At 36.1% G+C, this 13,515-nt stretch overlaps 1 protein-coding gene across 1 annotated transcript; it reads right to left on the minus strand.

The window, feature by feature from the left end:
• Positions 1-9,097: 9,097 nt before the first annotated feature.
• On the minus strand, positions 9,098-9,571 carry LOC149551379 (uncharacterized). The gene has a single exon (XM_089790090.1). The coding sequence runs from the start codon at positions 9,569-9,571 to the stop codon at positions 9,098-9,100; it is 474 nt and encodes a 157-aa protein (XP_089646216.1).
• Positions 9,572-13,515: the final 3,944 nt, after the last annotated feature.

Consider the following 13,515-nt stretch of genomic DNA (forward strand, 5'->3'; position numbering starts at 1 on the left):
CATCTTCCATCTTCTCCCTCTTTCACCTTTGATCTTGACAATGTTGAGCTATCCATGAGCATTGGCTTATCCATCAACTATCCTATCTTGATCTTTCTTATCCAAAATTATTCTCTCATAGCTTCCATAATGAGCTTCATTCTTATCATCCTATCCTATTACTATCCTATCTAGTTGACCCCTTGGTCTTGATCAAAAGAATGAAAATGAGGAAAAATATGGTTCTTATAAGTCTCTTGAAATGTCCACTCTTTTGGACTATAAGATTTTATTACATCATGTCATCATCCTATATTCTTTCTAGCTCATTGGCTTTCATTGTTTATCCAAAACATGCTTCATGTGGCTATTTTACCCTATCCCTAGCTTGGGCAATCTTGAGGAGGAAGTCCTTGAGGATAAACTTCATCTTACTTCATGCATCATTTCCTATCTATCCTATCTACTAGCTTTCTAATCCGTCATACCCTACACCTTGCTAAACATTGGGACAAAACAATGTGATCTTGCTTGAGAACTAGTAACCTCTAAATCATTTTAAAAAATCCAAAAACATGATATATGATCCTGAAAAAATCAAAATCAAAATCAAATCATCAAAAAATACAAAAATTCATAAAAAGTGCCCCCACCCCCCCAAAAAAAGTCCAAGCGATGAAAACCTAGAAACATGTGCTACTGAGACCTTTTGTACTTTTGTCTACCAGCTCATGGCTTTTACCTTGAGCCACTTGACTTCCATCTCATGCTTATCTTTTTTTAGATTTATGGGGTATGAATTGTGTCATCTTTGGTATCTAAGATGTGCTGGTGTTTTGTGACACCACCCCAAATAATGTTCCTCAATTTTTTCCATCTTGACATCAAGTACTTCTTAACACTTATTAGGTAGTTCACCTTGAACCAACACTTTGTTAGTAGTCTAGGATTGTGCAATATATCTCACTTACAAGCATACATCTTAGAGAATCAATACAAATCTTTACATTGTGCTTAAACTAAAATGATTGAAATGTGCTTAATGAATTTTTCTTTGTTTGATGTCTATTATTTATGATGTTCGTGCATATTCTCTCCTTAGTCTATTTGGGATGTCACTTGACTAGAGGATTGGGGGCATGGGGTATATTTTTCCTTGTCTTCAATTTACGAGTATAGTTTCAATGGATCTATGTGTTCTAGTGCATCAGATGTCTATGATAAGTGCCTCCTGTCTAGTGGACTACTGCATATACTTCAACCTAATTTGTTTGAATGCTTAGGTGAATTGGAATAATGTCCTTGAATATTAGACCATGTTTGTTCTACAAGACTATTCTTATAGCTATCACAACATTTATGTCTCAATGCAAGCATAATCTGACTACAGTAACTTGGAATCTAATAGTGAATCATCTTGACCTATATGAATTTGATACTTTTGTTAGTTTCCTACACCCTACCAGATATAGATCATATTCATAACTTCATAGTTTCACTTGTATTAGTGACAATTGTATGATCTTTTGATGTACCTAATAAGCCTCGATTATAAAATCAAGGACCTAGTTTAATGGCCCTTGCAACCTGCACTTTGCATTCTCATCCTAGATTTACATTTTTAGGTTTTTCATTTCTTGTTTAGTGTGGAGACGGTCTTCTTTATCATTATTAGATATAGTTTGGTCATTTACTAGTCAATCATGCTCAATTATCTTAGCATGATTCTTCTTCTCTTGATCATGTCTTCATCATCACTTCGCTCTTTCTCTCACCCTCATTCTCGTATCTCATCTATTCAAATGCTAAGCTTTCAAATCATCTTCAAGTATTTTGGATTTTTGCAAAAATTGCATCCTTACCTAATTTTGACATACTAGATCTATTTTTTGGATCAAAATAAAATTTTGGATTCATTTTGATTGTCAAAATCATGATTTAAATTTCCCTTTTTCTTGCATAGTTGACTGACCCCTTCAAGGAAAATATTCACATCTTCAAAGGAAAACTTCAACTCATCATTTCAATCTCTTCATCTTCTCATCTTCATCATTTCATCTCATTTCTTCCTCATTTAATCTAATTCTCATGTTTTATTATTTTGGTCAAACTAGGGTACCTTTTCAACACTTGGTGATCAAGCTTGGTTCTATGCTTTCTGAGTCACATATCTATCATCATGATCCTTATCATATCTAACCTTGATCAAATCCATCTTGTTTCTAAATCTCCTCTATATCATTTCAATTTCAATCCTAAGGGGGCACAAATACCCTACTTTTTAACAATGCAAATTGATTATGATATGTTATCAGTTGCTAGGAGTTTCTTAGCTTCATCACTTCACATCAAGCTAAGATCCTTTTAACCTTTTCTTCTCCATATATGCTTGATCTAATCACTCTTGGACATATTAGTTCTCATCACATTAAATTAGTTCTAGTATTGTCTTACCAACCTTGTCCTAATATTTAGTTTTATCACTTCACATCAAACTATGCATTCAGGATTATCAACCTTGCTAACCTTTGTTCACTATTAGCTCAAGATTAGCTATCTCACTTTACTTCATTTGATCAGGTTAGAAATGAGATCTCTTATCATCTAGCTTGACATCATCATTCTTTAACTCAATGTGCTTACTTAGATTGCTTGCACATTGACTCAAAGAGGGTGCATATAATCACCCAATTTTGGTCTAGTAAGCTTTAGGCCCCCTTTTTTCAATATTTTAAATCTATATGCTAGACCACATTATGCTTTAATCAATTTTTCATAATTTATTTAATCATTAATTTGCTCAAATTATCACTTAATCATTTATTCAATTATGTCCTATAGTTTGACCAGCTTATCCTAAGTTTTATTTAATTAGAAGAACTTATCCTATTTTAATTAAATAAAATCCTCTTTATTCTGCATGAAAATGAAAAAGGCATTTTCTAATTTAAAAAAGAAAGAAAAAGCAAGTTGTCTACAACTTGAATGCACACTTTTCTAGGTGAATGGATTCTTGACTTTTTAAAAGGTTTTTTCCTCTTTATCTCCACAACTCTTATTTTACCTCTTAGTCTCATACACTTATTTTGTCTCTTAAGAATATCTTGCACATGGATCAACCAAAGAAAAAACTCCATCGTTGCTTATGCTTATTAATCTCTATCTGTCCAAATCTCTTTAGAAGGAGGCACTCTCCTCACTCTCTCATACCTTATGTCTTCATGCTATTGTTATATTATTGCTTTGATTATTGAGAAGTCACTTACACTCTTACATACTTGCACACTATTTTAGCATTTCCTTTCATTGCATTTAGCTTAACTAGAAGGATTGTAATCTTCATCTTGTTAGTTTAGTTTCCTTTTCTTGCACTTGCATTGTCATAATAGCTTAATCGTGCATTTTCATTGTAGTTAATTTGCATTGCATTCTTATTTGAAATTCTTGGATACTAGAATTATTTCTGTTACTCCTCTAATCTTCCATTATACAATGTATCATGCAAGGGTCTCCATCTTTGGGTTCATTTGAGAGCCACCATCATATCACTTTGATTTGTGCACAACATAGATAGGAAGCTATAAGTCACCGCTTGAGTACCCTAATCCATGGGATCATTTGAGAATAATGGTTTATAGAAGTGCTCACATTTTAGAATATAGTAAGAAGTAAAAAGACATGAGATGAAGACATGTTGCTATGTTGACTTAGCTTTGCAATAGACTTGAGCATACATTAAGCATCACCATAAAACATTTAGTAAGCATAGACCATAAGAATAAAAGTAGTAAAATTTGTGGGCAGGGGGGGGGGTGCAGATATACATTAAAATAAGTTCAATTGGGAAAAAAAATGCATTGAACATTATATAAGCCTACATTAAACATACAATAATAAGGAGTAAACAACAATCAGGAGCCAATTTGCAATGGGCGTGGAGAGCATGTGTTGTGCATGTTGGGCAATGTTTGAATGCAATTAGGAGGCACTAGCACTACAAACATCTCTGGGGATGGAGATGCAAAGGGTGATGATGAAGGCAATGCAAACAATGACAATTTGTGTTTGGCCTCACTACTAGTTCTATGGTCCAAATGTTGTTGGGTTGTTCCTTTCTTTTAGGTTGCACTCTATTGGTGGAGAGAACGGTTTTGGTGTAAGCTTCTCTAAAGTGTTAGAGGGTGGGATTTCTTCTCCTCTTTGAGACTGAGGGTTTCTAGAGATAATGGAGTGGGTGTTGGTGGCAAGGAGTCAATAGATGTTGACATGGTTGATGGGGGGTTCTTGTTCGTGGTGGATTTTCTTTTGCTTGTGTTGGTTTGGATTTGGAGCTCTTTATGATCATCTAGAGATGTCCTCTCCTTGTTCCTCACTAGAATGGTGGGAAGATTTAGAAGTGGTTTTATATTCATATTCTCTTCTTTCCCATACTCTAAGTTGGTTGTGGTGGAAGAGTATCATGTTGGAATGATGGGTGTGGAGAAATTTCTTCTCCCATATGGTTCAACTAGTTTTATAATTTGGAAGGGGGTGGAAAATATTTTTCTCTCTAATGGTATCAATTGGTCCAAGCATTTGAACTCCCAGGGGGCTAATTATTTGATGCTTAATGACTATAGTTATTTTGTGGGATTAGGGAGTAGCCCCTCATTTTCTTGTATATAGTTGATGTTTATTATCTCCCATCTTCTAGTTGTTGTCTTTTTATTGGCCCCTCATTGGCCTTATCTTGTTGATATGTTGTTGAATATCTCTCTACAAAATTTCATCTATGTTGAGTTTCATATCCCTCTCAAATCTAGTTGTAAAGGGTTTTAAGGGCCCTTCAAATCCTATTTTCTTAATCCAAATAAAAAAGGAATAAGCAAGATGAAAATGAGATTTCTTATGAACCAAAACAAGAACAAAGAACTTGTAGATTGCTGAGAATAAACTAGGAGTGGTGAGACAAGGATTTTTCAAAGAATTTAATGTGGCATTCTATCCTTCTTATATGAATTTGGTCATTGAAGAAAGTGTTGTTCAATTTGTAATTTGAATTGTGGTGGGTACTAATAGGTCATTTCCTACAATGAATTGCATTTAATATTTTCTTCATACAATGGCTTCTTGATTTGAAAGTTATATTATTTGTTCTTTCATTTTTTGCTTCTATTTGTTTAATTTAATTCAATTTATGAGCCTTACACCACTAGCTATGTATGCAAGTACTTTAAAAAGTTGACTTAAATGCTTGATGTTATCATACCTTTCAGGGTCAATGTAAAGATGGGAGTGTTTGAAAAGTTGTTGTGGACAAATAGGTGTACATGTTTGTATTTCACCAAATATGTAATGTACCAATAACCATGCAAGTGTGCATGTGAATGTAATATGAAAAGTACATTAATATAATCACTTTGTATTCTTCAACCAAATAATTCACTTTGTAATTATGTACAACAATATTTTTATTATTGGACCCCTTATTGGTTACAGGGCATTTTCCCCTATTTTTTTTTTGGTCAACTGTATTTTGATTATGCATATATAGAGGGTTGGGTAGGTATAATGTTTGATTTGAAATAAAAATCCAAATTAAACTATCTCTATTTTATCATGGTATGGGAGAGAGTTAATACATGCCCATCTTAATTTTGCACTTTTTAAAATCTTATGTGAAAATTTTAAATTATTCTAATTTTTTAGAGAATTTTACTTGCCAAGTCCCCTAATTAAATTTTCAAGTCTGTCGAATATGATGCCACGTTAGCATGCTTTCTTGTGAAGTGTCAAAATGGTTCCAAAAAGTGATAAAAACCATATGTTTGCACTAAGTCATGTTTAATGGTGCATAGATGTAGCATTACATGAGTGGTTATTTTTTCCAAAATTTAGAGGCATCTTTTGGGGGACATGCATTGATGAGACATTTTTTGTGCACCACTATAGGTCTACCATGTTCACCTACTGGTTAATTATGTTCAACTTATATTACATGTATTGGCTCCTAGGTAAAAATTGACTCACATGGATTTAATAAAATAAAACAAAAAAGATCATTGATCATTTATCTATGGATACTTTTTACATGACAACACAACCTTTGAATCATCTAACTTTACATGATGCAAAGCTCTATAATTCAAAATTGTATAGAGGAAGATATTGATTTAAGTAATTTCTTTTAAATTAATAAATCAGTTTAATCTCTCATGATAAACAACCTTTTAAATTGAAAAACCAATTAAATCTTAGTCAATTTTTTATTCAGCTGCAAATTGAATCAGTTCTCAAAAGAGAGTTTGTATCCTTCATTCCATTTTCTTTTTTATTCTCCGTTTTAACCAATTTTTCAAATTTTTTTTTTTTTTTTTTAATAGTATCTATTCTAATGGCTATTAATATTAACATTGAAAAAATATGAGGCCAACATTTAATTAGATAAGAGAAATGAATTTTATTTATTTCTCTCTAGTCTTTGTAACATTATCTTCTTCCCTTTCTTCTGAACATTCTAAACTATCTTCTATTGTATAGAGTTATTGTGGTACAGTATTTTATATAATATATTTTGTTAATGATAAATAATTAGAGATAGAGAAATAAAATATTTGGGGTGATATTTAAGAAATTTAAATCTTTATACTATTTACTTTTTTATAATGACATCTATTATTAATCAATTCTTTGTGTCTTGGGTAGAAGAGGGAAAGATTCCAAATATTTGACCATACTTCTTAATATTGAACATCATTTAATTTGGACAAATTAAAGCATGCATTTTATATTTGATATGAACATGATTTTAATAAATATAATAAAATTTATTTTTTCTTAAATTTACCAATTGACATTCAATTTATTTTCTAGATGAGAATATGTAAAAATCAAGTTTCAACTTTTGATCTTTGATGTTAAATTTAGGAACAATCTTTAAAATGTTATGTTTGATCTAGATATTAATGGCATATCTCTTGACATTTCTCACATAGTTTTTTTTATAAATATAGATATGCTAGTTTTAGATCATTCCTACATTTCCTAGATCAAGCATGCATGTTTGATTAACTTCATTTAAGCATGCATTTTATATTTGATATGAACATGATTTTAATAAATATAATAAAATTTATTTTTTCTTAAATTTACCAATTGACATTCAATTTATTTTCTAGATGAGAATATGTAAAAATCAAGTTTCAACTTTTGATCTTTGATGTTAAATTTAGGAACAATCTTTAAAATGTTATGTTTGATCTAGATATTAATGGCATATCTCTTGACATTTCTCACATAGTTTTTTTTTATAAATATAGATATGCTAGTTTTAGATCATTCCTACATTTCCTAGATCAAGCATGCATGTTTGATTAACTTCATTATAGTCGAGATTGATTATACAAATGTACAACATCAATCAACAAAAGTTTATGACCCAATGCATTAATTGAAGATAAACATTGTTTTTAATAGTAACAAAATAGTATAAGAAAATATTGACATGGTTTATCCATTATACTCATCCTCTATGATTTAATTAAAAACACAATCTTTCATATCAACCATAAGAAAAACATCACTTAAATAGGCACGCTTGCAAAACACACACATATATGTGAACTCAACTTCACTCACAAATGCCATGATCTAGAAACCCCCCAACACAGAAGAAGATTGAAGTCATTATTGCTAGGAAGTGAGTTGTTCTAGATTCTTTGTTATCCTAGTGATAATAGATCTCTGAAGGGCCTCAATCTCCTCTTTCAATGAAAGCTCGTTTCAATAAATAGTTGTCATGTTCTCCAGTTTCACAAACTTCAACAGATATGCATACCTCATAAAGCTTGATGAGCCTACACCTACAACATGAATAGTCGATGAATGGTTACTATCCTCTTGAGCAAAGAGTTCCTATATGAAATAGAAATCACTGATTTCCTCATCAGGTGGCAAGTTTATCATATGATGGCACACAATATAGGGTTCAAGCCCTTAACAAAAAGATAACATCAAGTCCAAAGGACAATGAGATTCACCAATAGTGAATACCAACGACTAAACTAAAACATAAAACATGAAACAAACTACCAACAAGAACACCACACCCTGTTCAAGAAATCTTATATTATTATACCAATTATTTCCCTTTTAAAAGCCATTTATTAATTGAAATTTTGTATTCTTATTTAGCCATTTTTGTTGCGAGTTTACATAAAATGACAGATGGTTCGAAGACCTTCCAAATTATTGTGATTCCTCTCATTTCAACTGTTCTTGTCCTAGAATTTATCCTATTCATCATATGTTATAGACTTGTGATGTAAATGGTTATTTCCCTTTTTATAAGCATTTCTTCTTTAAAACTTTGTCTATTTTATCTAACCTTATATTTTGTTCTCATTTTAATCATGTATTAAACACTACTTACTATGCATTTTTGTTGGTTTGTATATTTCGATAGAGCACCCATTTCAAGGAGGGTGCATAGAAGAATAGACCTAAGCTTTTCAAAAGATTTGTAGGTTTTTACGAGTGTTTGAATATTTACTTTCACATTTGCTAAGAATGTGGACACAATTTGCAATAGTGTTCATATTATGTTCACATGCGCATCAAAATGAAGACAAAATTTGAGTGAAAAATCAACACACCTAGATAATTTCTCTTTTAACTTCCATCTCTACTTTGAATTCATAATAATCACACTAGATACATAGTCCATCGTTGAAAGAAGACGAGAACGACCAATTATTATTACTGATAACACACCCAAAAAGACTAAAGACTAGAGTTAATAACACAGACATCACTTAAACAACCAACTTGCAAAACACAACATATATGAATATAAAAACGTCAATAGACCTTTTCTTTGCTGGTGAAGTCGAATAATTCTGAACAAGACCATCATCTGTCTGCTCATGAAGTTGAATCGTTCGAAACAAACATACTAGAAATCTAGAATCGAGTCTAGTACACGGCTCCAACACTTGGGAGTTTTGACGAAATAGATTCCACTCAAACAACTACGACTTAAAATTAAAAGATCTTTACCTCCACAGAAAGGAAAATCACACTCACAAACAACACTACCCAAACCCAAACCCAAACCCATGTAAAAGAAAGATGGAAGCCATTACTGGGAAGAAGCGAGCTTCTCGAGATTGCTGACAATGCCAGCAAGAACATACTTCATGAGGCCCTCGGTCTCCTCTTTGGAACGCCCTTCAACAGCGTTCATCTTGTACGACCATTTAAACAAACAGTTGCCATGCTCCCCTGTTTCGAAGAATGCAAAGGTTGCTTCGTACCCAACATAGCCAGGCAAGTCTGTGTCGATGGTGAGAATGGTGCATGAATGTTTCGCATCATCCTGAGCCGTGAGCTCTTCTAACAGAAAGAAATCATTTGGCATAGATGGCATTGATGTAATACAGCGCCGCACAGCGCCCACACCATTATCGGGCTTCCCTTCAACTCTTGTGGAAGATTTGACTCCCGGAAACCACTTGTGCTCCTCGTAATAGTCCGTAACAATCTTCCACACTTCCTCCAGAGAACCCACGATCTTTGCTTCTACACTACCCTCCCATAATTTGGAGCTCGCCATCTTCTTTCCTCAAAGACAGAGCAGTGCAAATCAGATTTTGTTTGTGAGACATTTCGGAATCGCTGGCAGATAAATAGGTGTAGCGATTCGACTGGGAAGGAGATGTTTTTGAAAAAAAAATGCCACCCCCAAATGTTTAATGATTTTTTTGGCTCGACTTCCATATCCTTGATCCATGTGTTTTGTCCCATACATGTATTTGGCCGTTCTATAATGAGAGAGAGTGGAGCAGCTATAATGTCTTATTCACTCCTAAATAAGTGTAACGATTGGACTTGGAAGGAGAAGATTAAAATAAAAAGATGCCATTTTGGCTTGGCTTCCATAATCTTCGATTCAATTGTTTTGTCCCTTGTATGTATTTTGACTATGTGGATATTATTGTAAGGAGTTGTTAAGTTACAAGATGGAACTCTAAGGTTATGGGCATGTGTGGCATAGCTGGGTGCACATAGGCTGGAGTAGGCAAGGTATGGTGTCGAGCTGAGGAATATCCAATGGGGTTATTCTGTGTGCTGGGCACACATTGTTGTGGTGTAGGATCCTAATATGGGTTGGGTTTGAGGTGTATCCAATGGGGTTGTGCTATGAAATGTTCCCTCTAGCATGGTTGTGGTGTAGGCATAGTGTGGAGCTGAGCCAAGGTGCAATCTTGGGGCTGTGCTATGTGATGTTCCCACTAGCATGGTTGTGGTGTAGGTGAGGCATGGAGTTGAGCTTACATGTATCCACAGAGGGTTAGTGTCGGTGTGGGTCAAGGGTAGCTTAGGTAGTCAACCTCCCTCACGAGTGACAAAGAAGAGTGGTCCTTCCCTCTAGTCTCTAGATGAGATAGAGGTGACACATAGTTTTATGAGTGAAGAAGAGTAGCTCCACCTTATCATGATACATTGAGTTTTGGTGACAGTGCAAGGGCCCCTAACTAAGTGAAGCAGAGTAGATGAGCCAATGTTGGTGATGACTCAATGGGAGTTCTCTAATGTCTAAAAGTTGGGGAAGTGGAGTACCTAGTCTTGTGGTAGGAGACAAATGGTTTGTCCATGTAGAAGCATTGGGGGCTTATGGTGAGTTGTGTGGGGGATGTGTTGCAAAGTTAGTTATCTATGCAAAGTTGTATCAAAGGGGTGGTGCATTGGGTGCACATCCAAGGTACTTACCTAGTTGGGTTTGCATTGGGGTAAGATATCTCAAGAGTTATGGTCATCCAGGATGGCGATTAGGATATGGTATTTTGGGGGAGTGCTCAAGGTGAGTTGAGCCATGAGGCAAATATGTGTCAAGTAACTAGGGAGGCAATTGTAGGGCATTGCTCGAATAGGTGGATCCTGATGGATGGCTAGAAGAGATGGCTTGTGATGCATGACTAAAATGGGTAAAGTGATTCATAGGTGAAGGCTGTGGTGGCATAGTCGAGTTGGAAGGAAGTACAACGTCTAAGGGATTGGGTGAATCATGGAACAAGGGCATGGGGCTCAAGTAGGTATGTATTGCAAGAATATGGGATGAGTAAGATTGCATGTATGCATGAAGGGTTGGTTTGAGTGTAGTGGATGCACGAGTAACAAGGTGTTCACCAATGAGGGCATGTAGACATAGACGTGGTGTCAAGGGAGTCGGGGCTCAGTGTTGGCTAAGGCAATCAATAGCTCCATGGGGATAGGGTTGAGCTTCAAGGTTCATGGCAAGCTAGGGAAGCCCAACAAGTGGTGAAGCATCATGGAGAAAGGGGCATGTTAAGGTAGCATGCAAATTTGGATTAGAGGACTCGAGGATGTTCTGAGGTGCATTAGAAGTGTCGATTATACCAAGCTAGTGTGTGTAGTGAGCAAGGGAGGACTTGCTGGTCTAAGTCACTCAGGGTGGATGCAATGTTCAGCAAGGGAGTTGAAGTGATTCTTGATGCATTGGTGCAGTGCTTGGTTTGGGTAGCAGATGTAGTTGAGAAAGGGGAGTTGTGGTAGTTCTGGGCATTAAAGGAGTGGCGCTCTAGAGATCAAGGGTGGTCAAGTGACTTGGGGAAATGAGATCACATATGGCTGGCATTGGAGTAAGGTTGTCTTATGGGGGATGCTAAGGTGAAGAGACTATAGGGCTAAGTAAGGGGTTCAACTTGGGTTGAACAGGGGTAGAGCCTAGAGCTCGAGGATGTTTGCATGGTGTAGCAAAGGAAGTAGAACCATGGTGGTTTGGCATGCACTTCTATTCTGTAGGAGTGTATGTTTAGGCAGTTGGGTGTGGAGGCACTTATTAATTTTGGGGATAAGGCATAGTCTGGGTGAATGAAAATGGATGGACCAAAGTAGGAGTTAGAAGTACTGATCTCTAGCATTGTACATGGTTGGAGATTATAAGGGAGAAGGCTCATCTTGGGCATGAGCCAAATCTAGTCCTGTGATAGATTAGATTGTGATCCAAACAAAGTGTGGCTTTGGGTTATTTCTACTCATGGGGAGTTGATATTGGAGCAAGATCTTTGGTAGATTGGCTTAGGGTTATGCCACTAACTCTTGGAGTTGGAATCAAGGATCTAAGGAGATGGTCAAACTAATATGCAGCTTGTGAAGTGTTGATATTGACATTGTTGGAAGTGGTTTCAACAGTGGAACTTGGTTTTGGAAGTCGAGATGTGGCATGGTGTCACAAGGCTAAAATGTAGAGGTGGACATGGTGCAACAAGGTGTTGTAGGTTCATCGAAATGAAACTTAAATGAAGATGGTAGTGTTGGGTACATTGAAAACTAGTGTGCAGATGGGTTGCAAGGAGTACTGTGACGTAGGAGTTGTTTGGCACAACTCTGAGGAGTAAAAAATTGGGTTGTAGGGTGGCTTTGTGGGTTAGTCTCAGTGTGGAGTAGGATGGTGTGTGGGACATTATTTGAGGTGAAATTGAGGGATTGTGTGGAGAAGATTGGAAAATGAGTTGTCAGGTACAGTGAGGAGTAGGGTCAGAAGCTTGGAGTGGGCTTGAGGAGCAACAAAGGTGCTGGTTGACAGTGTAGGGTCTTGTCAGGGACTTGATCCAAGGTGTAAAGTTTTGGGGTTGCTTGGAGTAGTGTGGTGTAGATCTTCCAGGGTGTGGGTTTGAGGAGAAGTGAAGTAGCTATGTGGACCGGTGAAGTGGGGGCTTGCACAAGGTAATTCTGAATGTGAAAAAAGGTTGGGGCCATGTGATATGGTGCAGTGTAGGATTTTTAGGATGGATATATGAGGAGTAATGTGTTGATGGTGTGGCAGGTTGGCTTGGAAGCTACGGGAGCAAGCTAGGTAGCAATGTCATGAATCAGTGAGTTTGGGTGATGTGGTATTGTGTGGTGTAGGTTGATGTAAAGTGAATCATCCGAGTTCTAGAGTTTGGACTGCTAAGTAAGTGTAGAGATGTGTAGGGTTATGACTTGTACATGTGTGACTCAAATCCAAGGATAGGAAGCAAGTACTAAGAAGTCACAAGGTTCTGGAGGTGTATTGGTGGATGAAAGTTGGGGGCATTTTGGGTTGAGGTGTTGAGGACGAGTTGGATGTTAGGAAAGATAGAGGGTTAGTCAACAATCAAGCAATGTGGCACAATAGAAGGCTCAGTGCCAAGGTTGAACGTGATGACTTAGGAAAGTGGATTTGGGAGTTGTTTAGTGTAGTTTGGTGTAAGATTGTGTCAGTGCATGATCTAAGGAGGGCTTGTGTAAGTACTAGGGGTTGCACAATGTTGATAAGGTGAATTGGTAGATGACTGTTGGTGCTCATTTTGGGTTGCAGCATTGGAAGCAAGTTAGGTGAAGGGCATATGCCAGAGGGTTCTTCAACAGGTAGACATGGTGGCACAAAAGGAAGTCAAGGAGACTGAATGTTGAACATATGAGCTTGGGAAAGCTGTCTTTCAATGGATGTTAGGAATGGTTTTGTTGTGATGTGGAGCCTCATCGGACTCAGAGGTTTATTTGGCATGATTT

The sequence above is a fragment of the Cupressus sempervirens genome, chromosome 6, assembly GCF_028749045.1.
Source record: "Cupressus sempervirens isolate cs-2001-9-10 chromosome 6, ASM2874904v1, whole genome shotgun sequence".
Lineage (NCBI taxonomy): Eukaryota > Viridiplantae > Streptophyta > Pinopsida > Cupressales > Cupressaceae > Cupressus > Cupressus sempervirens.

Excerpts from the sequence above, each read along its gene's own strand:
- LOC149551379 (XM_089790090.1), bottom strand. The coding sequence starts at position 9,571 with ATGGCGAGCTCCAAATTATGGGAGGGTAGTGTAGAAGCAAAGATCGTG.